The 24,682-nt window shown below is 51.7% G+C and overlaps 1 protein-coding gene across 2 annotated transcripts; it reads right to left on the minus strand.

Annotated features, from left to right (window-relative positions):
• Positions 1 to 11,380: 11,380 nt before the first annotated feature.
• GPR20 (G protein-coupled receptor 20) lies at positions 11,381 to 21,423 on the minus strand. 2 transcript variants are annotated; one of them, XM_080939490.1, is made up of 2 exons: positions 21,368 to 21,423; positions 11,381 to 12,901 (listed from the first exon to the last, which is right to left on the minus strand). In XM_080939490.1, the coding sequence occupies exon 2, from the start codon at positions 12,876 to 12,878 to the stop codon at positions 11,802 to 11,804; it is 1,077 nt and encodes a 358-aa protein (XP_080795616.1). In that variant the 5' UTR covers positions 12,879 to 12,901; positions 21,368 to 21,423; the 3' UTR covers positions 11,381 to 11,801. The 2 variants fall into 2 exon arrangements, with proteins under 2 accessions (XP_080795616.1, XP_080795615.1); XM_080939489.1 differs by lacking the exon at positions 21,368 to 21,423 and adding an exon at positions 19,654 to 19,772.
• Between the last annotated feature and the right edge of the window lie 3,259 nt (positions 21,424 to 24,682).

Here is a 24,682-nt window from a genome sequence, read left to right on the forward strand (position 1 = left end):
TAGGGAGTTCTAGGCAAGCCAGGGCTACAGAGTGAGCCTCTGCTTATAATATAAATGACTAGGGGCTGGAGAGATGGCTTGATGGTTAAGAGCACTGGCTGCTCTTCCAGAGGTCCTGAATTTAATTCCCAGCACCCACATGGCAGCTCACAACCATCTGTAACTCCATTTCCAGGAGAGAGAGACACTCATAGGCAAAACACCAATTTGTGTAAAATATATTTAAAAAAAAAACAAAAAAAACCCAAAAAACTAGGTTGGAGTCAGCATAGCATTGGCTCATTAAGAAGACCTGGGTTCAATTCCCAGTACCCACAGGATGCCAGGGGACTTAGGGTCCTTTTCTGGCTTCTGGGAACAGCGGGCATACACATGGCACTTAGACATAAAATAAAAACCGACTGACTTCCCGAACCAGACTAGCTGAGGGTTTCCCAGAGGATCCTTGGACCTACTAGGGAGCATTTGGTCCCTCCCTCATCTGCCCCTCTCTAAGTTCCTGCTCCATTCGCCTCCCCTCCCACCATAGCCTGGGAGTGGGCAGCGTGGCTGTGGCAGCTCAGCTCTGTCCTCTGTGGGAAAGGACAGGCTCTGGACCCACAAATAGTCAAGTGTGGACAAAAATAGCCCTGGCTTTCACAACACACATGGAAAGTTAAATAGGAAGTCTGAGTACAGGCCGAGGATCATCCACAGCCGGGAGCTTCCTCGGACATGGGCTTTTCCAGTCTTCTTTATAGACAAGGTCCCGGAGACCCAATAATGGGAGTATTGCCTGGATTATTCTACTAGCTGGTCACCTGTGTGTCCTATGACATGGGCTCCAGTTCTACATCTATCTATGGACTTGCTGCTAGAGATGCCTTTATTAATTTCTCCCATTTAAAAAAAAAAAAAAAAACTCCTACACATCCTGCAAAGCCCAACTAAGCCAGGTTTAGTGGTTTATACCTGAAATCCCAGCATTTTGGAGACTGAGGCAGGAGGATTGCCAGGAGTGCATTTGAGGTGAAGGTAGTGTATCACATGTGACCTGATCTCAAGGGAGTAAAAAGAAAGAAAGGAGGGAAACCAAGTCGGCTTGAATGTCACGTCTCTGGAGAGCCTTCCTTTGAACCAGCTGGAGTTCTGTGGGAATCTCACCCACACTGGATTGAGGATAGGGAGTGTGCCTGGTTCGATGCTGCACACCTCAAACCACACCCCGTGTCACGAAAAAGCTGATAGCAGGTGCTCCTGAGAGTGTGCGGAATGATGAAGCAGCAGGCTGTGTGCCGTGAACTATGCCTTGTTCTTTTCCCGAATTCTTAGCATAGTAACCTGAAGAAGGAGGGTCATAGTGACCATTTTAGCAGTTAGAAAACAGCAGCTGAGGGAGGCAAAAATCACAAGCCCAAAGGTCACATCAGCCAAGGGCTGGGCCTTGCTTCCATTCCAGTGTTTCAGATGCATAGATGTCAAGGGAAACCCACCTGGAAACCAGAACTGGGCTCAGGTGAGACCTGGGACCTTTCCTCTGTCTCTTGCCCCAGCTCTCATTGTAATATGCCTTCCATATCCCACCCCCACCCCCACTGCAGGACTGGCCTGCTCACAAGGGTCCTATGAGAACTTGATGAGAAACACAGGTTGCAGAAGATTGAGCTGAGCCCATCAGCAGGGATACAGCCCATCCCACCTATAGCTTCCGGGTGGAAGCAGGAGAGGGAAGGGCTTGCTATTCAGCTAAAGCCAGATGTGACCTGCCTGGCTGTCTAGCTAGGAAATGACCTGTGACAACACTCTTCAGGTCATTCCCATGACTTATGTTCTTTAAGGGTCTGTGACAAGCACAACAACCCAAAGGGTTTCATACATTGAGGGACTTGGGTGGCCTTGGCCAGAAGCCACGGTTATGGGTAGGAGGCATATGGAAGTCTGTGGAGCTTAAAAAAAGGTTTCTGATTCATTTGTGGAAAGCCAAAGCTTTGAGCCCTCCCTCCACCCCCATCTTCATTGCTACCTTTGCTCCAGCAAAAAGCTCCTGGCAGAGGGGCAGAAGACGGGGTGATGAGCTCACTCTGTGAATGGTGGGAGAAAGGGTGGAAGAGCTATGATCTGGTCCAAGAGGTGGCAGGCACCTTGCCTGACACAAAGTCTTGCTGTGGCTGGACCCCAGATGGTTCTGGAGCCCAGAAGCCCCGTGGCAGGCCAGAAGCCCTACTGGAGCCAGGTGGTTGGCTGACAATGGTCTGCCGTTCCATGCTATCCTCTGTGGCCGAACAGCTTACGGCAATGTCATGGCCATGGCTGTTGGGACAGGGCCCACTGGTCCCTAAGGCCTGTATTATGCTTTCGGCTTGATGGCACAGGTCCAGGACTGCATGCCACTGGCACCTTGGCATCTTTCCATTACTCTGCCTGCTGCTGCTTTACCTCCAGCACTGTGTGGTTGGGTATGTGAGGTGCTGTTTGCTGGTACACCCCTATCCTCAGACCTGTTTTTCCTGCCTATGTAGTGTGCTCAGCTGCCAGCCAGATTCTATGAGTCAGGGAAGGTAACTTTCTGGGCTCCCAAATAGCAGATAAAGTGAATTTTGTTTGTTTGTTTGTTTGTTTAAAGGTAGAGCCTCTCTGTGTGGCACAGGATATCCTGGAACTTTTTTGATCTTCCTTTTTCTTTTTTAGAAGATTTTATTTATTTTATACATGTGAGTACATTGTCAGTGTCTTCAGACACACCAGAAGATCTCGTTACAGATGGCTGTGAGCCACCATGTGGATGCAGGGATTTGAACTCAGGACCTCTGGAACCGCTGAGCCATCTCTCCAGCTCCTCTTTTCATCTTCTTGCCTCAGTCTCCAGACTGCAGTGGTTGTGAGCATGCTTCACCATGCGAGGCTTGTGAACAAGATTGTCTTTCCCTACTATTTATTTGTAAGTGTACGTCTGTGTATCACCTGTGTGCTTGGTGCCCGTGGAGATCAGAAGATGGTGAGGGATCCCTGGGAACTGGAGTTACAAATGGTTTTGAGATGCCATGTGGGTTCTGGATACTGAACGCAAGCCCTCTGGGAGAACAGCCAGTGCTCTTAACCACTGAGCCATCTCTTCTGTTCTGAATAAAATATTTAAACTGGTGACCATGGGTGACTGTGGGGTGCTTTCTGCTTCCACAGATCACCTGTCGTTATAGTTTGGCATATCTGCAAGAAGGGTGGTGACTCTGTCCACAGAGGCCACCCGCTTATGGATGGAGAGGCTGGAGGCCTTGAGGCATGGCCCAAGGGAGGGAAGGGAGTTGCTTCCTGTCCAGCTCCACCACTACTCCTGGGGGTGACTCCAGGCCCGGCTACTTGATGTTCCTTCCTCTTTATCTCCTCATTGTCATATAGGGATGACAATACTTGCTTGGCAGTGGGGTTAAGAGAGTGGCTCTTCAGCGTGCTAGCTTTATACCGGGCAGAGTAGGACTCTGCTCCTGGATTAGGGCACAGTTTGCACACTATGAAACTGGGCCTTCAGGCTCCAAGGCCAGAATCAGCTGATCTCTTTGGTTCCTGGCTGGCGCCAGGGTTTAAGTGCTTACAGGCAACTGGTTTCTTGGCTGACACTGTACACAGTTTACAGGCAGGGATGCCTCCGAGCCTGCAGCATGGTTTACTCGTGTACTGAATCAGGAGAAATCAAGGTCAAGGTTGCAGGTCTGCTCAGCCACAGAGCCTGGCCACCGATGGCTTCCCTAACAGAAGGACAGCTCTCTTTCTCTCCACTCCCAGGCTCTGCACACCCACATGCCAGGCAACAGTTTGCCAAGAGCATCAGGATGAGGGTAACTCAGGCCAGAGCCAGAGGTCAGGTTTATTATCCCTGAGTCAGGGAGCTTCTACCCTGCCCAAGCCTCAGGTCACATCCCAGGGCAGCCCCCAGCCCCTCATCAAAAGCCGAGCCATTCTCGGTTTCCCTGTCTCTGTGTATCTGCTTGCTGATTGCCTGTTCTTCAAGTGTGGCCTCTGGATGCTCCTCCAAGAGAGTCTTGGTGTCTGACTCAGACGGAAGTCCTCGTGGATGGATGTTATGCCCTTGCTGAGCTCAGGCCCCCTTCCGCAGGGAAGGGCACGTTCAGAGATGACTGCCCACATACTTCCCATGAGCACAGATGAAGACATGACGAAGGTGCTCAGGACCCAAGCTGTGTAGCTGAGGAGGTGGTGAGGATGTGTGATCACTGGGCTGCCCTCAGTGAGGCCCTCCAAGAGAATAAGCATGTGGTGAGGATGTCCTCCTCGGACCCTAGCAAAAAATGGGGAAGGCTCTGCCCTTTACCCAAACTTGTCCCCTACAGGGGAGGTCCTTCCCTACAGTTGGATAAGTGCAAGGCCTCTGTCTTCTAGACTTGGTGCCCCTGGTAACCCTGGTAGAGTGGGAAGCTGGCTCCTCAGAGTGCTTGTCAGGGTTTCTGACACCTGTTCCTAGCCAGCAAGCGCCACCTGGTGGCCATGGGTCACAGATACTCCGGTGCAAATGACGTCTCCAAGGTTACAAGTTGGCCTCACTCTAGATCTATTTCAAGTCAGGATGAAGCTCAGTGATCTTGCACCCAGTCTGGGACCCGGAAATTGTTCTTTTATCTTTGGCTACCTCCAATGTATGGGATGTGTGTCAACTGAGGACTCTATCATTGAGACCACAGTGTGTGTGCGCACGTGTGTGTGTGTGTGTGTGTGTGTGTGTGTGTGTGTGTGTGTGTGTGTAGGAACTGAGAGAATGGGATAGGTTTTTCTGGAATAGTCCTGTCTTCTTAAGCAGCTGAAATGAATCACTAATTATTAAATGCTGAATACCAAGGACTGACACACAGATTCACACGTATGTGCACATGTGTACACATGCCCCTTCAGGTATGCTGACACACAGATGCACACTGATTACATACACAGGCACCACACACAGGCACTGTGACTGCAGACACAGTGTGACTAGTCACCTCACCCTCCTGCCTCCATACTGGACTGAACTCTTCCACTATAGCCTTAAATAAACCCTTTAATTGCTTCTTTTGAAGCATTTGTATTTATTACTAACTGTGTGGGAGAGTGCAGGTGTGAGCTTGATACGGCACACAAGTGGCAGTCAGAGGACAACTCACAGGATTTGGTTCTCTTCTGTCACCTCGTAGGACACGGAGACAGGCTGGTGTGTAATCGCCTGTAACTGCTGAGTCACCTTACCGGCACCCTTAAGGTGTTCCTTGTCAGCTGTTGAGTCATGGCAACAAGGGATGTAACTAACACATAACGCTGGTGCCGGAAGTGGGTCCCCCTCAAGAGACCTTTCCTATCGATCCGGCCAGAGTGGAGAGAAGTTTCTTTCTAACGGGGCTACTTTAAACCCATTCAGAAAGACAGGAGGGTGAGCAGCTCGGCCTTTTCCTCAGACCTCCATATCTGGGCTAGCTGTAGGAAGGTGCCACCCACTCAGAGGGTAGGCCTCCATTATCAAGGAAACCTCTTGGGATATGGTGTTTCCCAGGTGACTCCATATCCTTTCAGGTTAACAGCCGTGACAACCATCACATGCACACACATGCATATAGACACACAGACACATACGCAAAGGCTTATAACCATGTACACACAGACTTATACATATACATACATACATACATACATACATACACATATATACATGGGTATACACACATATAGATTTATACCTGTGTATATGTAGGCTCATACATTCATACACATATATTACATGCACATGCAGACACATACACAAAGTAACATCCTTGTATACACAGATTCACAGTCATACTCGCATACACACATATATATGTATATATATAAGCACACAATGACTTAAAACTATGCATGCACATAATCACATATGGTATACACATATACTTGTACATACATGCATATATATAGGTATATGCATGCAAACACATATATGTATACATAAGCACAGACAAATGCACATTTTCATATATATATACACATTATATATGTATATATCCATGTGTACACACACATTTAAATGACCAGAAGCATGTGTCTACATATATGTGTACATATGTACCTACTTATGCATAGACTCTCATTTGTTGCCTTCTGAGGCAGGGCCTTATTATGTAGTCTACGGTGACCTTGAACTTGAGGTGATTATTCCTTGGCCACACATACTCACTTTTTCTTGTATTCTCACTCTAAAGGTCAGAACTTAAGAGAACATGAGCAATTGACAGGAAAGTGGGAATTTCCTGTCACCTCGTTTGGATCTTCTCTGGACACCTGTCCTCATGAGGCTATGAACTCCTCAGCAGGGTTCTGGAAACTTCCCTGATATAACCCAATGGCTTTGCTCTAGGAAGAACGAGGTGGGGAACTCAAAGCCCTGGGGCTCCCCACCACGGACAAGAGCTTAGCATCATGGGACAGTGTGGTGGGGAGGCTTGCCACATCTTATCACTGTATGTTTGGATGTCTTTGCTACGCAGGGGTGGGAGGTGGCGGCAGCCCTGGTCTAGCCAGAAAGTGAAGCCCACTGGGACCTGGTCCCTGCTCCCCAACATGAGTAAAGCAACAAGAGGTTGACGCTGTCAGGCTCATGGTCTTAGAAGCCTGGCTACTGCCACCGAGAAACGATGGAGTTTGTGTGGGCAGCAGATGAGGAATAGAAAGCAGTGACCCTGGGCCCAGCTCTTCAGAGCCCCACCCCAACTTAGCAGCTCTGGCAGCCAGTGCCTGTCCCACTGTGTCCCTTGTGAACTGGTGGTCTGTGAACCCAGTCCATGTAAAATACAAAGATTGCCTCAACCCCAGAAATACTGTTATGTCATCAGCCTAGAAAGCCCACCATGGACAAGAGGCTGAGAATCAGTTCAGAGAACACAGCAAGGACCATCCCTGCTCAGATTATGACCAGCCTAGACTCTGCTTGTGTCTGCTGACCTCATAGGTTAGGATGGATTGGACTTCCACTCAGGTTTCATCTACAACCCTACCACTTGAGTCCTATGGAGCCCACGGGTTAAGAGAGGAGGAGACCAGAGGGTTAAGCAGCTTATTTACAGAACAGTTCCCATTTAAGTCTCAGACGAGATCTGATTCCAGGTGCTGGGCAAAGGGGAAGCAGGCTTGGTGGTTCTGGAGGCTCTTTCACCCCCTTGCTGGGGCTGGGAGCCAGTGAAGTTGAGTTCTAGGTGCAGATGAGGAAACAGATGGGGAAGGGGCTAAGGGAGAGGACCCCTTCTTTGCCACGAAGCCCTCCTATGACCAGGTTCACTCGCTCTTAACACGGCCTGACCCAAGCCTGGTCCCAGCTGTGCCAGCAGGCTACCAGTGCCAGGGTATAGGAAGATGTCACAGTGTGGGACAGTGGGTTCACCTGGAGAATCAGAAGGTTTAGGGTGGTTAGTGATAGACAGTAAAACAACATAGATAGTGAAGGGCTGGAGAGATGGCTCAGTGGTTAAGAACATTGACTGCTCTTCTAGAGGTCCTGGGTTCAATTCCCAGCAACCACATGGTGGCTCACAACCATCTGTAATGGGATCTGATGCCCTCTTCTGGTGTGTCTGAAGACAGCAACAGTGTACTCACATACATAAAATAAATAAATCTTTAAAAAAAGATAGTAAAGTCAGTGGGGTAAGAGTTGATGAGGGGCTCAGGGTGGAGGGTGCTGAGAAATAGATTTTATCTTTGGGTGGGCTGGGGAGAAGTGACCTCAGGGAGCAAGGCAAAGGATGGAGGTGGTCCCCAGGTGAGTAAGTGCTCTGGAGGTACTGGCAATATTGTGAGTTAGAACTGTCTTGAGATGGGGCAGAGTGAGCTGGATGTGTGTGTGTGTGTGTGTGTGTGTGTGTGTGTGTGTGTGTGTGTCACAGGCAGGGGAGCACTGTGGACTGAGGTCTAGAGGTCTTTCTAGGCCATGAGGTCCTGTGAACTCTGGAATAGGGAAGATGTGTTTAAGAGAGTGGGCTTTGGTAGTAGGAGGGGGCTTTCCACTTTTTCTGCCCTTCCCCCATACCTTGCTCTGAGGCCAAGTGACCTTTGCTGGCATTCAGGGGACATGACTCTCTGTCTCCTTGGCCAGACCCACATTTTCAGCAGCTCCTGTGTATTTGGGTACTGGCTGGGGCATGGTCTTTGTGAAGAGTTCCGGTCCGGTCTTTGGGTGACACTGGAGGGCATTGCTTTATCTCGTTGTTTTTCCAACCTCACTGTTGCTCTCCGAGAAGAGAACCAAGCCCAGAGGATATGTGATGGTGCCTACAACCAGCCAGGTGATGTTTCCGTCCCTTGTTTGTACCTGGCTTCCAGGATGCCCCTAGGAAGTGCAAGTGAGGTTCACGCAGCTGTGGCAGGCTGAGTGAGCCCTCCCACTCCAAAAGGTGGCTTTGAGTTTGGGAGCATGGATGTGGAGGGTGTGAGCTTGGAATTCACTCAAACAATTTACTGCATAGCATCAGCTGGAGCTGGACTAGCCCCGCCTCAGGCCTACAGGAAGCCAGGGCAAGCATCCGAGGTGACATTTCCTGCTATTAATGGAGGTTAATCTAAACAGTCCCTAATATTTACCTCTAGACGCCTCCGGCTGCTCTAGGGTGCCAGACAGAAAGAATGATGAGCCTTGTACAGCCAAAGTCCCTCCCTGCACCCCTTTCTCCTCTGAGCCTCCCAGGGCCAAGGCCGGTCAGGCTGCTTGAGAAGCCAAAAGCTGGATACCAGAGGACCAAGTAGAACCTTTCCAGATACATTATTCCCATCAATGAACTGAAGTGGGTACCCTCACCTTTAAGGGCAGAGACAATGGCTTCCAGGTGCTTAGTAGGCCCACAGATGGGGCAATGCTCCCCCTGCCTTTAGGTCACACCTTAAGAATCTGGTGAGACACTGTGAGGCATCTCCTGCTCATCTATCTCGTTCCTTCCTTGGGTGTCCCACAGTGAGGGAAGAGGGAGGGGCACACAGGTCTCTTTAGGCTGGGTACCCCCACCAGCCAGCTGGGCGCTGAGCCAGGCACAGAGAAAATAAACAGTGTTAATTTAAGGCAAGGACTTCTACCGAAGGATGCTGTTTACATCGGCTATAAATACACATTTCACGTCATTTGGCGTTTTGAAAATCTGGGGAGGGAAGAGAGACTGGTCACCAAGACCTCAAAGCCATGGGCCTGAGAAAAGCCCTTCTGGACAAACCCTTAGCAGCAATATCTCTGAAGTAGGGCGATGTTCTCACCTCCCAAGACCAGGGAGACCTGTCAAGATGCCTAGCCCCGAAAATCCACTCTCCATCTCCGAAGAGAGGAAAAGGGAGTGGGGCATGGGGAAGCTGAGGCCCCACAGCTTCAAGACAGGTTGTCTGAGTTCTCAGAGATGGGAGGATGGTACCAAGCCTGGCTTTTGACTCCTGAGATGGCAGCCAGTCCTCTTGGCTTGAATAGTAGCAAGCTCCTGCCTAGGTCCGAGAAATGCTTCACTAAAGACTCTTAAGGCTGAGAAGCTTCCAAGGCTCGGGGGAACACAGGTAGATGGTGCTACTTTAGACTTAGGAATGGGGGGCAATCTTCTCAGCCATTCTAGAGACCCCTTTCTTCTAGAAAATATTGTACCAGAATAATTGCAAGCTCTTTAGCACCAAGCTTAGCCGTTCACTCTTTAGTGTGAATTAGAATGATAACAACAGGGAACCGGGAGCTTTGATGAATGGGAAAAGGCAGAGATAACAGACTGGCTGTCGTGACACCTTGAGGTTGGGGTAGGAGACTGGGGAACGCTGAAAAAGAAGGTTTGAATGATATTCATGTGAAGCCAAAGGGGCTGGTGTGGTTCCCTGTGATCACTGGCTCCCAGAGGGGCAAGCTTGGACTGATCTCTAAGCAAGCCATTGCCCTGCCTCAGTCTCCCTTTCCATTGCCCACAGCCCCCACCTCTATGAGATTTAAGTAGAACTTATAGCACAGAAGAGAGTCAGAGGGGCATCATGCCTCAGGTCATAAGGACATAGGGTTGGGGTGCACAGGAGGGTCATGAGAAGCCTATGGGAGCCTGAAAGACTCCTTAGGATGGAGTCTGGGGTCTCTGGCTCAGTATGACCTACTGTTTGAGGGGTACCTCAGTATGAGGCACAACAGAAGTCTCTACTGAGGGTCAGGTACATGGTGGTTAGGGGGTAAAAGAATGCAATGATTTTGCTCCCTGCTTCTCATGTATACAGACAAGAAGTAGCCCCAGGCAGGGTTCTGTCCCACTAATTTCATATATTTTGATGATGTCAGAACTGCAGGTCATCTCAGCCAGGAAATGGAGACCTAATTGGAATAAGGAGGCTGAGGAACAGGATGGGGACAGATGACATGACTGGCCTGGAGTAACAAAGTGCACTTGTCCCCTATGACCCCCCAGAAAGCCTTTCCTCTAAGTTTCAGGTCCTGGTCCACTTTTTGTTTGGTTGTGTTGGACTAAAAGTTGAATCCAGAGCACCATGCATGTTGAGCTAACAATTTAGCAGTGAGCTATACCCCATGCCCAAACTCCTTGTTGATTGTCTTTCTTGCTCTCACAAACCCCCCTGAACTTGGCTATGGGTACCCTGCCTGGAATCAGTAGAAACTCTATGTGCCCCTGCTCTGACTGCCCGCTCAAGTCTCAGGTCCCTGGAATACAGGAGACTTCTCACTAGACCAGTGCACATTCTGGACCCAGATCTCATCTAGTCTGTTTCAGGAACTGTGACCCAGAGTCAGCTCCTCCACTATAGACCACTCCCTCAGACACCAAACAGGAGCCCAGAGCTAGAGAGGGGCAAGAATGGACGTCTCTGGAATCCAGCATGGAGCTGGTGATCAGAAAATCATCCCCATGAGAGCTCTGGCCCCCAGAGGCGAGAGCTTACAAGACAAAGAGGCCTTGGGTTGGTGGCCCTGAATTTGAGTTGCTTTGTATCTTTGTTTCTAGCATTTTCTACCACTGGACAGGGCTGTGGCCTTGCAGAGTCTGGGGCAGTGATCAGTGGGTTCAGGAATATTCCTGGCTTAGGTCTTTGGAGTCTGGGAGGTAGCCATGGAAGTAGGAGCTGGATGTAGGGATGCTGGAGACTGTGAGATTTGGTCTTGGCGTTGAGCCCACTATAATCCAATTGTCTGGGTCAATTTCCCCTCTGTGTGCATGCGCACGCATGCGTGCGTGCACGCACACGCACGCGAGCGCGCGCGCGCGCGCGCACACACACACACACACATACACACACAAGAATACAACTAAAACTAGCTTCTTCATTTGGCGTTGCAATGGTTCAAATGTCAACCAGATACCCAAGTCCAACTCCTGGCACACAGAGGACCACCGTGTATTGCTATGCTGGCCTGTGGTGTAGCTCACTCTACTCCCTGTACATAACACTATTGCCCCCAAGATATGACCTTCTACTCTTGTTTCTCCATCTGCTTGGTTGGGTTTAACCCTCCTGGAAGTCACCAGAACATTGATCTTTGTGTTTTGCCTGGAGGAGCTTTTTCGGGGAACAAATTCACGGATGGTAGGAGCAGTTCCTAGACATCTTTTTGAGTGTTCAGTAGATACTACATAGCCACAGGAAAGGCAAACATCCAGCATTCATACCATTATACCCTATCTGAAGCCCTTGCAGACATTGCTAATCAATCACAGCACAGTGGGCTCAGTTTGTCATCACAACATACTGGACAGCCATATCCAGTGGATCAATAGGAAATCAACTTGCTGTCCAGGACCAGGATGTGTCTGGCTGGAACCTCCCAGAGCCTTGACCTTCGACCCTTGACAGAGTCCTGCTGCCTATGGCTCAGGCCCGTTGGTCAAAGGCTGGATGAGGGTGTGAGAACCGGTGCTGAGGATGTGAATGGGGGCTGAGCCCTTGGTGCTCTTGTGCATGCTGACCACATCCATACGGCTGGGCTTGAATTCTTCTCCACGCTGGTAAAAGAGGCCTCGAACAGTGGCCTGGAAGCCACTGGTGATGAAACAGTAGACGATGGGGTCCATGCAGCTGTTGAGGCTACTGAGGGTGACGGCCACATGGTAAGCCACGAGACTGGTACGGTTGGGCATATTGGGCCACAGTGCCACAACCACCTGGCGGGCATGGAAGGGTGTGAAACAGACCAGGAAGATGACCAGCACCGTGAGCAGCAACTGCATGGCCCTCATGCGCCGCTGACGACCCTGGCGTAGTAGGCCTGGCCTCGACAGTGCACACACAATGCGGCCCGTGAAGATGCTGATGACCAGCAGCGGCAGCAGGAACTCCAGAACGGTCAGAGCAAAGACACGGCAGCACGATCGTCCACCAGACTTCACACCCAGTACCGACAGGGTCACAACTCCCGCTGCCAGCCACACGAAGATGCACACGGCCTTGGCGCAGGCCGGCTGGCGCCAGCGACGGGAGCCCTCGGGTTGCACGATGGCCAGGTAGCGGTCCACGCAGATGCAGGTGAGGAAGAGGATAGAACAGTGCATGTTGAGGAAGTAGCCCAGCACGTGAGGGAAGGCACAGCGCAGGCAGCCTCGGGCACCGTAGAAGACAGCAAAACGTGTGGGCAGGGACAGACCCACTAGCAGGTCAGTCACCACCAGGTTGATGGTATAAGTGACCGAAGGTGTCTTGGCCTGCGTGCGGCAGCAGAAGACATACAGCGCCAGTCCGTTGAGCACCAGCCCGGCAAGGAAAATGGTGCCATGAACAACCATTAGTGCCAGCCACAGGCTGGGGAAGGTGCTGTGAAGGTCCTCGTCCAGCCGGGCGAATACGTGGAACAGGGGAGTCTCTGCCATACTTCCATTGGTCCACGCTGCTTCAGTGGTGTTGGGGAGCACAGCATCCCAGGACCTCGTAGACAATGCAGAGGGCATGGCAGTGGTCAGGGCACCCCCAGCTTGGAAGCAAGCAAAGGAATTATTGCAGGTATCTGGCATTCCCCCAACACACGCGTTTGTTTGCCCCAGCTCCCTCCACTGCACCCAGACACTGAACGGAGCATATGGAGCAAGATGCTAAGGCTCCAGAGATCAACCAGCCTTGCTGGACAGACAAACATGTGCGAGGAGGACCGTCCTCAGACTCCAGAGAAAAGCCAACACGTGGGGCTGCTATGCGAGCTCAGGGCTGGCTCTTACACGTCCTAGCTGCACCTCCTTAGGGAAGTCCTTTAACTAATGTGCTTTTCTTTTCTACTCCATGCCACTGGAATCCCATTGCCTCCGGGAGCATTGCAGACATAGCTGGTGGATGATGAACCAGTTCTGCTGGGACAAAGACTAGCTAGCCCACGTGGGGACTAGACACTGCCTGCTACACCCCTGCCTCACACCCATTGTCAAGGTCCCAGCCTCTAGGCACTGGTCTATTCTTACCTTCTCTCGGACCACCTCTCCAGATCACCACTGTGGACCTCCCCTGGAGGATGGGTGCTCAGCGGGCTGTATGGGTGCTGAGAGTTGGAGCCAGGAGGCAGGTCCCAGCACAAGCTGCCTAGCTGCCTGGCCTCCGGTGTGAGTCAAATAAACACTGTGCAGGGTGGTGTGGGGCAAGCAGGGGGCTGGGCTGGAGCCACCCGCTGTTTATGTTCCTGTCATAGTGTTTAACTCTGCTCTGATTTATCCCTTTATTTAAAGAGGAAGGGTTAACAGGATCCCACCCCCATCCCAGCTGACTGACCCTCCAAATATGGACATTTTTTGGGGTTTTTCAGGGGAAAGAAGCCTCTAGGAAGAGGCAGGGAGGGGAGCTGCATATAAAGCATTGCTGGTGCCCACTGCCCCACCCCCTGCAGGGCACAAGAAGACCCTCCCCACCCGTAGGCTGGTTCCTTATGTCCTCTTGTTGGCTGGCTGCTAAACAACAGCCCAAGCATTATCCATTCCCAGGGCTTGGCCTCATTACCTCAGGCAGCAGCTTCCCTCTGGCCACCGCAACCTACAACCAGCCATCCCCAGGAGGTAGGGGATGAGAGTCCAATGTCTATCTTAGTAGGGTAAATTCAGCTTTGACTTGAAGGGAGCCATCTGGTAGTGCTGGTGGCCACCTGTATCAGGCTCAGAGGTATCACTGTCTGCTGAGGTCATCCAGTATGCCTTTCTGTCCCAGAGTTCTGTACCTGGACATCTATCATGTGGAGGCTTCAGGGAGGAACTCTGTGTTGCCCAGGACACAAACCCTTTTAGGCAGAAAGTGTTTGCTGAGTAAACTGTATGGCCTTTCTGTGGCCCTATGGTTCTAAGGCATCATCAGACAGAGAGCAGGAAAGGTGTTCTATGGGTTGAGAGGGAGTGTGGAGTAAGACCTGGCATTTTGGGGCTATGTGCTCTACCTTAGGATCAAGGACACAGAAGGATCCCAGGAAGGAGAGAGAGAGATGGGTTCTTACATTACAGCTAAGAAAATGCTGAGAGAGAAGATGCAGAGCCAAGCAATGGCAGACTACTCTCTGAGAATTCTCCCTAGACTCTGGCCTTGGGTAAGTGTCACAATCAGAGACTGATAATAAACATTGCAGCTCTCCTTCTGGGAGTCAGTCCCAGGGTGTAGCCAACCTTCAGGGACCTGCTTCCCCAGAAACAGGGCCGTCTGTGATCACCAGAAGTATTATTGAGGTGTTGGGGACACAACATCCCAGTGGTAGGACTCTGGGGATCCTGAGCCTTGAGAGAGCCAGGAGCCACGTTCAGAATACCCCAGAGTCCAGTCAGGTGAGGAAGGAGGGAGGCACGCATACTGTTGCTCCACTCCAAGGTTCTGAATCCTCTTTTTAAACAAAGCTGTGTCCTGGACTGATTGTCACAGTAAATCCTATAACTTGTTCACTGAGCCATGATGTCAGTAAATCAATGAGCCTGTCACACTCTGAGATGGGCACTTGTTCACACACTGAGCCCTGACTCTTGTCAGACACTGAGCCCTGATCTCAGTAACTCAAGAAGCCTCCGCTCATGTAACGCTCTGAGCCCAACCTTAGTCAAACATTGAGCACTCTACTGGGTGTGGTGATATACACCCTTATTTCATTACTCAGGATGTAAAGGCAGGCATATGTCTTTAAGATGGAGGTTAGCCTGGTCTACACAGTATTCCAGGCTAGCCAGAGCTACATAAAGAGACCCTATTTGTGTGTGTGTGTTGTTGTTTTGCTGTTTTATTGTAAGAGCTCTGATCCCTTTCTGAGCCAGGATCCTGATTACACACTGAAACTTGATCCCATAGATAGAATGGTCCCTGATCCTAATTATACACTGTGTGAACTGAGGGTTTATGAGGCCCCAGGTATATAAGCCATGGATATGACCGCTCCAAGGTACGGTTGAGGAGAGGGTTTTATTGTAGATATGAGGGAGAGAACAGCCAGAGGTGTCTGGAAGAATCCAGAGCCGAGGGAGAAAGTAGCAAACCGAACATGGCCAGCAGACTGGACCAGGGCATAAGAGGAGGAGGGGATGGGGTGGAGGGCGAGAGGAGGGATGAAGATAAAGAGAGCCATGGGCTGAGGAGACTGAGAGAGGGGGACCAAGAGATGAAGACAAAAGAGAGAAGGTATAGACACAATAGTAGAGTTATTAGTGACCGGGAAGCCATGAGGGTGTGGAGTGGGGGGCATGGAGGGGAAGTGTCTGAGTTGGAGAAGTCTGGGGGAGGGGAGGAATGAGAAGAGCCAAGAGCACCAGCATGGACTCAGTTACTAGTGATCCTGAGAGAGCCTGAAGGCCAGCATTCACCTTGGTATGCTAATAGGCACCACAGATAATCATTTGGCCCTGAGGTTTTTTTGCATCTGATACACACAGATCTTCAAGCCTATAGACACAATAAGGCTTATCTCTGTCACACCCTGACCCAGGCTCATCTTGATCTCTGATCCTGCATGTATGGTTTTCCTCTTCCTAGACACATGTCTCTGTTGCACTCAGATGCACAGACTGAACCCTGATCCCTTGGACTCTGGTCTAGAACAGTTGCATACTGGTCCCTGATCCTGGATTATAGTTGCATAGAGATCCTGCTCCCCTCTAAGACCTGGTCTTGTTCATGAAGCTGTGGTTTTCCTCACAGCTGGGGCCTCACACTGGGCATGAGATCCTTCCTTCCTTCCTTTTTTTCTTTCTTCCTCCCTCCCTCCCTTCCCCTTGAGTTTGCTGCCTCTGTACCCATCATGACTTCCAACCCTGATATTCCCTCAAGTGCTCCCCTACTTCCAACCTCCTCCCCTCACACTGAAGTCCTCAGCACATTGCTAAGTGATCACTCCCAGACTCCCCAGTCCCAGTGGAGAGGGCGTGTACACTGGGGAAGTCTGGAAGGAGAGGCAAAAACCTGGCCCTTGAGGAAGAGGGAAGCTGTAAGCAAGCAGGTCACAGAGGCCTGTCTGAGTCTGACAGCCACACCTTCCTCCAGGAAGGAGAAGGCTTCTATTGGGACCACTATGCCTCTTTACCCTCCTCCCTGCCTCCACTGCTTTGGAGCAGCAAAGTCTGCTGTGGGCCTCTGCAAAGAGTGAGCATGCGTGGCGGAGGCTTGTTTGGCCCTGCTAACTTCCTTTTTTTCCCTCCAAGAGCTCAGAGCCAGAGCCCGTATGCTGTAGGCCAGCTGAGGCTTTGCTGAGAGCAGGCTGTCATGGGCTAGGTCTCCCAGATCACACACAAACAGCCTTCAGAGGAGTTGGGAAGCCTTTTTGCCCCAGGGACCTGAGGCTGGGTCTTGACCAGGGTTGGAGTGTCCTTCTGCTACCAAGGCTTTTGACTGCTAGAGAGACTCTCTCTCTTGCAGGTATGATCACTGCCCACTGGGCAATCCTTCAACTTGGCTTCTACTCCTTACTCAGTGGTTTTGCTATTCCTAAGATACCGTAAGCTGTACCTTCTCACTAGTCTGAGCACTTCAGGGGCTGCAGGCTGTCAGAGCCCAGCACACAATAGCCACCCTGCCAAAGCCGGCAGAACATGGCTGGTTTCTTGCCCTAACACTCATGGTTGAGCGACAGCTCACCTTCCCAGAGCCCTCAAGGTTCCACTAAGGGTGGAGCTGTGGGTGGGAGGGCTGTTACTGGTTTTTGCCTCCAACTGTACCCTCCCTATCCTCCAGCTGAGCAAGGCTAATGCCTCTTCCAGGAAGCCCTTTGAAATCACCCAGACTGCTGCGTTTGTCCCTACCCCACCACATCATTACACTCCATGGAATTGTCTGCTTTGAGCTTGTTCACCCTCCCACCCCTTGCCACCTGAACCCTTGGGATTTTCTCCACCTTGTAGAGTCAAGATTCTGGGGGCCTATGTAAATGAAGGGAGTCCTGCAGAGAGACCTGGAGGTGGTGTGTGGTTCGGTGGGAAATACCCACGTCGCCCACAAGAGAGCTATAGAGTTAGACTGAGCATGCTGGAGGATTCCAAGCGGCCATGTCAGCCAGCTCAGGATTGCTCAGAGATGTCAGGAAGCTCCCAGGGACAGAATGAACCTCTCAAGTCACCTGGCTCCGTACCCCCCCCTTTAGGTCATGTTGATATACTTTACCCTAAACACTGATTGGAGTGACTACTTCTGTCCCTCACAGCTCTGCGCACAAGGCTGTGGCGTACCCTAGTTTAGGATTCCCTATTGGTCACCAGGGGCCTTGGCTACCTCTCTCCTTAACCTGTGAGTGGGAGTAGCTCATCTTGGTGTTTCCTTAGGCTCTGTCACCATGCCTGCATATGGCTTCTTGGCTGCCTGGTGGCCCCGCAGTTGCTCTTCTGGAGATTGCCTGACCTGCCTAACTCCACATGGGACCAGGAAGCTAAAGGTTGGCTCTGGATCCTGCTCCACCTGACTTTCTGTGCCAGGCTTGGGAGGGGCAGGCACTGTGGTGCTCTAGGGTTTGGTTGGTCAGGAGTATGGGTACTCCACAGCCCCAAGAGAGCAGCAGCTTTTATAGGAGAGGCAAGCCATCTGCCCAGGGTCATGACCCTGAGGACCCAATATGTGTTGGGTGGGACCAAGAGCCATGTAGGGTGCAGGGAGGCTAGTTGCATCAGCTGGGAGGTTCTTCGGACTCTGAAGTCACAGGTGTATGTATAAATCCACCAGGGCTCAGAGTGCAATCCAATAAAGACCCACATAGCCTTCTAAGGCCAAGACAGCCATGGTTAGGGAAGCACCTTCCTGCTTATATTTTTATTACTAATTATGGTTTTTAAGACAGTTACATTCAGGTCCAGGCCAAACTGGAACCTACTATTTAAATTTAGGCTGGCTTTGAACTCACAGCAATCCTCCTGTCATAGCTACCCAAGGTCTAAGATTACGCTTGTGAACTATTGTGCTGGTCTGGGTAGCACCTTCTTTATTTAGATCCAGGAGCCCCTTGGCTTGAACTGTCCTTTGGTTCCCTCTCATTCAGTCTGGCATAAATATCTGGCTTTCCCTGAGTCACCTGGCAGCTTTCTTGGAGTCTTAAGACCCCATAGTCTAGCTTTCCTGGGAGTAGACCAAACCCTAGTGTGAATAGGACCTGGGTTGTATCTTGCTGATTTTCCCCAAAGTCACCATCTGAGAAACCTTAGTTTGGGAGTGGAACTAATGGGAATGCCTCCTGTTTCTGGAGGGGGATCACATTTGGTCACACTTGGGGGTCCTGACGTTCCCAAGCTCCCCCTCCCATTCTGGTCCCTTGCTTACCTCTAGCCTAGACAACTACAGCTTCTCCAGTCTCTGACACTCTGTTTGTCAATTCAGCTTTTCTAAGGGATGCTGGGATGTGCAGGGATTGGGGGCAACTGTTTAATTTTTCTGAGTGCCTGGTGCACATGGTCTCTGCACCTGCTGTTCTCCATCTCGGGCATGCTGTTCTTTGTGCCTGGGTTACCTAGTAGAGTCTGCACACTCTGTTCCCTGTGCTTAAATCACCTGATGTAAGTGCTTAGTACTCACAGTCGGAATCCCACACAACACTCCCTGAAGCCCCTTAAGTCTCTGCTATCTTGGATACCATCCCTGAGGATAAAGCTACCATCCACCATTCTTTGGTCCCTATGAGGATACTTCCAAAGATCTCACCAACCTCTCCCCCTCCCAAGGGAACTCCAAGTAGGTTCTGCTGACCCCATTTTGGTTGTGAGGGACCAAGAGAGGCTCATTCTGATGCCCAGTGTCACACAATAGGGGCAGAAGTACTGGGTTTGACCTCTGCACTGTCCAGTCCCCGGGAAGAAGCTCTGATGAGACCGAGTGCACAACAGCCCAGGTCTGTTGCCTGCCCTGTGATGGTTTTCCTCCATTGTTTAGAGGACTGACTGGCTCAGCCACCTATCATCCTCTGCAGACTGCAGGTAGAGGTGGGAGTTCTGCAGGTGTTAGATCTGGCTCAAACCCCAGCACTGGGGTCTTAAGGGATTTAGGCTGAGGTGGTCCCTTTGCATACAGCTCACAGCTGGAGTGGAAGCAGGACCAGGAGAGCCATCTAAGAGAGTATTGTAGGGGAAGGCTGGACAGACACAGTCAAAGTCCCGAGGGAGTCACTGTGTGGCCCAGTACTCTGTGGAAAGCCAGGGTAACCTAGGTATTCAGTGGCCTTGGTTTTGACTAGATCTATGGAGGGAGTCTTATTCAGGCAACTTTGAACCTACTTCATCTCCTCAGGGGCATGGGCACGGCTGGATCACTCACCTTCCCTAGTTCATGCTCTGTGCAGCAGTTCAATGGCCCAACCATGTCAGGTTCACCTGCTTCCCTCTTTTATTTGCGTGGTATCTGGCTGGACTGGAACTAGTGAGGGTGTGGCCTCAGTGGCCACGGCATTGTGTCAGGACAGCTGTGAAGATCACAAATGAATGTTTCTGAAAGACCCCCTCTGGAGTTGGGCATAGAGGCACATATATGTACAATCTCAGAATTTGGGAGGTGGAAGCAGGGGGATCGCTGTGAGTGTGAGGTCTGAGCAACACAATGAGCCTTGGCTACATGAGACCCTGTCTCAAAAACTAAAAATCAACTAACCAACCAACCACCAACCAACCAACCACCAACCAACCAACCATCAACCAACCAACCAACCAACCAACCAACCACCAACCAACCAACCACCAACCAACCAACCACCAACCAACCAACCAACCAACCAACCCACCCACCCAAGAACTACAGAACAACCCCATTTCCCCCCAAACCCATTGGAACTGGGTCTGACTCACTCTCTAAAGCCATCTCTTGAAAGCTGACACAGAACCATGCAACTGGGAGGTCAGCCTGATCTATGAAGCCTTCCATAGTCTATGAAGCTAATAGTTTCCAGGCTGCCTGGGATATAGATTGAGACCTTGTCTCAAAACAACAAACAAACAGGAAAGACCCCTCTGACCTTCTGGGGTTACTGATAGCCAATCCCATCTCACACTACCTTGTACAGAATTGAAGAAAGCCCCTGAAGGCTTCCAGTAGGAAGCACAGCTCCTGTCTTTCTGACTGTGCTGGAAAGAAGGACCTGCTCAGCAGACACACAGCCAGGCAGCCCCTCTGGGGAGGGAAGCCCCTGGCAGCCTGTAGCATAGGGCAGCACACAGAGTCAGGCAGTGGCAGGTAACCCCTGCAGGCTATGTTTCCCTCCAACAGCCTCAGTCTCAGTCCTGTCTAAGGCTACCCAGCTGCTCCAAGTCTGCCCCGCCAGCCACTCTGGCCACCAGCCAGTTCCCAGCTAGCCAGCCCCCTCGGGACCCTGCGCCACTGCCTTTTCACAGGGCAGCTACACCAGGGGAAGCTCAGCCCGGAAGCATCAGCTTGGAGGTCCTGTTGTGGGTTGAGCAAAAAAATCCAGCGGTGGGCCTCAGTTTCCCCACTCCTAAAGAGATAGAGAAAGGACCTGGGCTAGAGCAGAGACCTTGAGCCAGGGGTGGGTGGAAGTGCTCCCCTGCAGAGAAAGTAGATGCTGCTCTAAGCCTTTTCACCTCCTGGTGCTAGTGGGTAGAGACCCAGAACTCATCAAATGCTGCTTGATGAGCCCTTAGACCAGACTGAGGGACCATCCCATTGCTGTCCATGACAGGAGAGGAAACTGAGCCCTTGGCTTTGGACTCAGAAGCAGATACACAGCAAGTGTGCGATCGATTTCATGAATGAAATCCAGAGTGGGCTAAGTGGGCGAGGGTCACTGGGAGAATAGAAAGCAAACCCATGGGGCAGGGAGGGTGCCACTTCTGCCTCTCTCCCTCCAGACTCACTCTTTCCATCTCTGCCATTGCCTCTGTGGCAGAGGGCTGTGAACTGGGCTTGCTTCCTGGCACTGTTTCTCTTCCCTTCTCTTCTTCCTAAGACACCCAACTGGGCAATGAAGATATCCCGATCTGTGCATGGGGGTGCAGGAGGCAGCAGTGCCTGCGAAACTCACCAGCTCTTGCCGTGCCTTCCTCTGCGCTGAACCTGGGCTCCGAAGCTCTAGGTCTGTGACCCACAGACAGTGCCTTCTCAGGGCCTGACGTCAGGCTAGCCAGCTGCTTTTGGACACAGGCAGAGGGGTGGGAGGGGTAGGGGCGGAGCAGTCTCCCTCTCCACCCCTGCAAGCCTGGCTGCCTGGAGGAGCTGGGGCCAGAGGGAGCCTGGTGTTGGGGGTGGGGGGTGGAGTCAGAGATAGCACACCTCCCCTAGACAGAGGGGTGAGCCACAGCTGTTCAGACCAGGAAGAGTGGAGGGGGACAGGGTTAGCTTCTGGCCCAAGGCTTGGCCAGTTTCTGAGGAAGATCTGCTGGGTGGGTCCTATCCCAGCACCTAGGGACTTAGGGAATCCAGGTAGGTGCAGACCGCTGGCAGAGGTTGGTCTCTGGGCAGGGTTAGGGATGAATCTCTCTGGGGCTGAGGCTGTGCAGGACTGTTCCAGTTCTCTCTAGCCGTCTGCTCCAAATGTCTAGCACTCACTTCAACCATACCACAGTGCTTCCCCGAGCACCCACTTAACAGCCATCCTGACACTGTGGATGCGGGAGGGCTGTGTGCAGGAGGCCCTGGGCCCTCAGAGCTCACACTGAGTGTGATCAGGACTACAGGAAGAAGTGGGTACCTACTGGCAGATCCAGCCGGCCCAGATGGGCAGGACTCTGGAGTGGATAGAAGGAGCTGTCACAGGAGGGGGCTGCCTGGATGGGCAGAGGGAGGGGAAGCCATCCGGGCAGGGTGATGAAGCTGGGAGGGAGTGGTCACTTTCACAGTCTCAGTAGCCCTTAGGGGCTCCAGTGGTGGCTTTGATCCTATGGAAACAGAAGGTTCTAGAAGAGGGGTGTAAGGTCAGCCTTAGTCCACACCCGCCATAATATCTGTTCCACATGGGCAAACTGAGCCCCAGAAGTGTAGGAGCCAACGGCTTGCCAGACCACCTCCCCTAGGTCAGCACTGACTTCTGGTCCCGGGAGGGAAGGGTTCAGGCTTCTGTTAGGCTGCAGGGCTGCGGGTAAGGGATTCAAAGTCACTTCTGTGGGCAAGGCTCTGATTGGCAGGCAAGAAAATGGCTGGAGATTGAAGGAGCTCGCATTTCACAAGCTGGCCAGAGGTGGTCTGGAAAGCCGGGATTCTTGCTTAGGGATCAGTACCCACCTGTTCTTCTACATTCAATGCCTGGAATGACCCGCTATAGCCTGGGTGTATATAGTTCCTATTCCTGCCCTGTCTCCACGCTGGAACAACACAGGAAGGGCTGTGCTGGCCTTTCCTCCTCATTGCCCCTCCACCTCCAGGAAGCACCTGGGTGGGTCCTGTCCTGTCACTGGGCAGGGTATAGAGACCTAAAGAAAAGGGAGGCACTAAAGCTCAGGAGCCAGGGCAGCCCCGAGGCAGAGGTCTACAGCCTCAGCAGGACTCTTGGCTGCTGCTGCGCTTGCTGGACTTTGAGTGGTGACAGGGTGCACAGGTCATAGGTGACAGGCTAGGTGCTTGGGTGGGTGAAGGGGAGGCTGAGGTGTGATGGAATCTTAGGACATTGCTGGGTATCTGGGGCAAAGCAACCATTGCCAGGAGGGGAGAAGACACCGAGCTATCTTTGCCTCCTGTGGGCTGAGTGATCCTTGAAAGAACTGAGAGGGCTTCAAGGGGTCCCACCATGACCCTGAGCAAGGTGATCTGAGACAGCAGTGTAAGCTCCCAAGCCTTTGTTTTGGTGAGCTGACACCCACAGGGGACGTTGTGAGCCTCTGCTCGACTTATAGATCTTGCCATCTAGAAACATAATCAACAAGAAGTGCAGAATGAAGCCGGGTGCTAGGGCCAGACCCCTTTAATCCCAGCACTCAGGAGGCAGAGGCAAGCAGATCTTTGAGTTCAAGGCCAGCCTGGTCTCAGAGTGCGTTTCAGGATAGTCAGAGGGCTACACAGAGAAACTGTGTTTCACAAGCAGACAGACAGACGGACAGACAGACAGACAAATGCAGAATGGGCCACCCACAGTGGTATCTGTCACCATGGGCCAGGTGCTAGGCCTCACTCAACCTTTAAGTTTTCTAAGGAGCTGCTGGGTTCCAGTCTTAGGGAGGACAAATTCCAGTCTCAGAGAGGTAAAGTCACCTGTCCAAGTGGGGTACATAGTTAGAAAAAAGGGGAGCCAGACCTGGAGCTGTCTCTTTTGTCAAGATGCCAGTCACACATGGAGCCAAAGTCTGGTCTCTGGGCAAACTGCAGACTGCTGTCTCTTCCAGCATGTTGGTCCTCGGGACCATGTACTACCCTGAGTTGGCTAGGCTTCAGCTCCCTTGGTAGAACTGGACTAGGGTCAAGAGTTGGCCAAACCCCCTGCAGAGCCTGGACTGGCTTTCTATTTCAGACCTGTCTGGCCTCAAATGGTCCCCTGGGATCACGACAGCTGAGTCTGCATGGGACTGCACAGTGGATCCCACTAGTACAGCCGGAGCTGCTCTCTGAGGCTCATGGGACTGCACAGTGGATCCCACTAGTACAGTCGGAGCTGCTCTCTGAGGCTCATGGGACTGCACAGTGGATCCCACTAGTACAGCCGGAGCTGCTCTCTGAAGCTCATGGGACTGCACAGTGAATCCCACTAGTACAGCCGGAGCTGCTCTCTGAAGCTCATGGGACTGCACAGTGGATCCCACTAGTACAGCCGGAGCTGCTCTCTGAAGCGCACCGTCTTGCATGCAGCATCTGCACAGGCAGAGCAGAGATGCTGTGCATTGCCCTGCCGATATCCTTCAGGGGCACTGGGGGCACTAGTGGCGGGCGTGTGAATGGGAGGAGGGATGCTGTTAGGAACGATGTTCATTTTCTGGAAGGCTGGAGACAAATCCCTGGGGTTGACTGATGGGCAAGACTCAGAGTGGAATGACTGGGAGGGGTCACCAGCTGATGAGCAGCCAGTCAAGGTGAGCCTGGCCGGGGTTCAGGTCAGAATCCATATGGCCCCCGTCGGGATCTTGACTCCAAATTGTGCTTGAGTAAAGACATGCTGAGATCAGCTCGACAGCTTCCTGACCTGCCAGAGCAGAGGGTGCTCAGGGTCCCTATGTTATTTTGTGTATGGCCACAGCTTGCTGAGGATCATGGTCTATTTGACAAAGGGGCTCCTTAGGCTTTGTAGAGTCCTACAATGGTCATTGTGCACACATTACTGTCTTCCTGGGCTGTACACCAGACCCTGAAGTTCAAAGGGAACCAATGTTTATACTTTTTGATTGTCTCTCAATTATTTATTTTTAAAAAAGATTTA

The sequence above is a fragment of the Micromys minutus genome (assembly GCF_963924665.1).
Source record: "Micromys minutus genome assembly, chromosome: 27".
NCBI classification, from domain to species: Eukaryota; Metazoa; Chordata; class Mammalia; order Rodentia; family Muridae; genus Micromys; species Micromys minutus.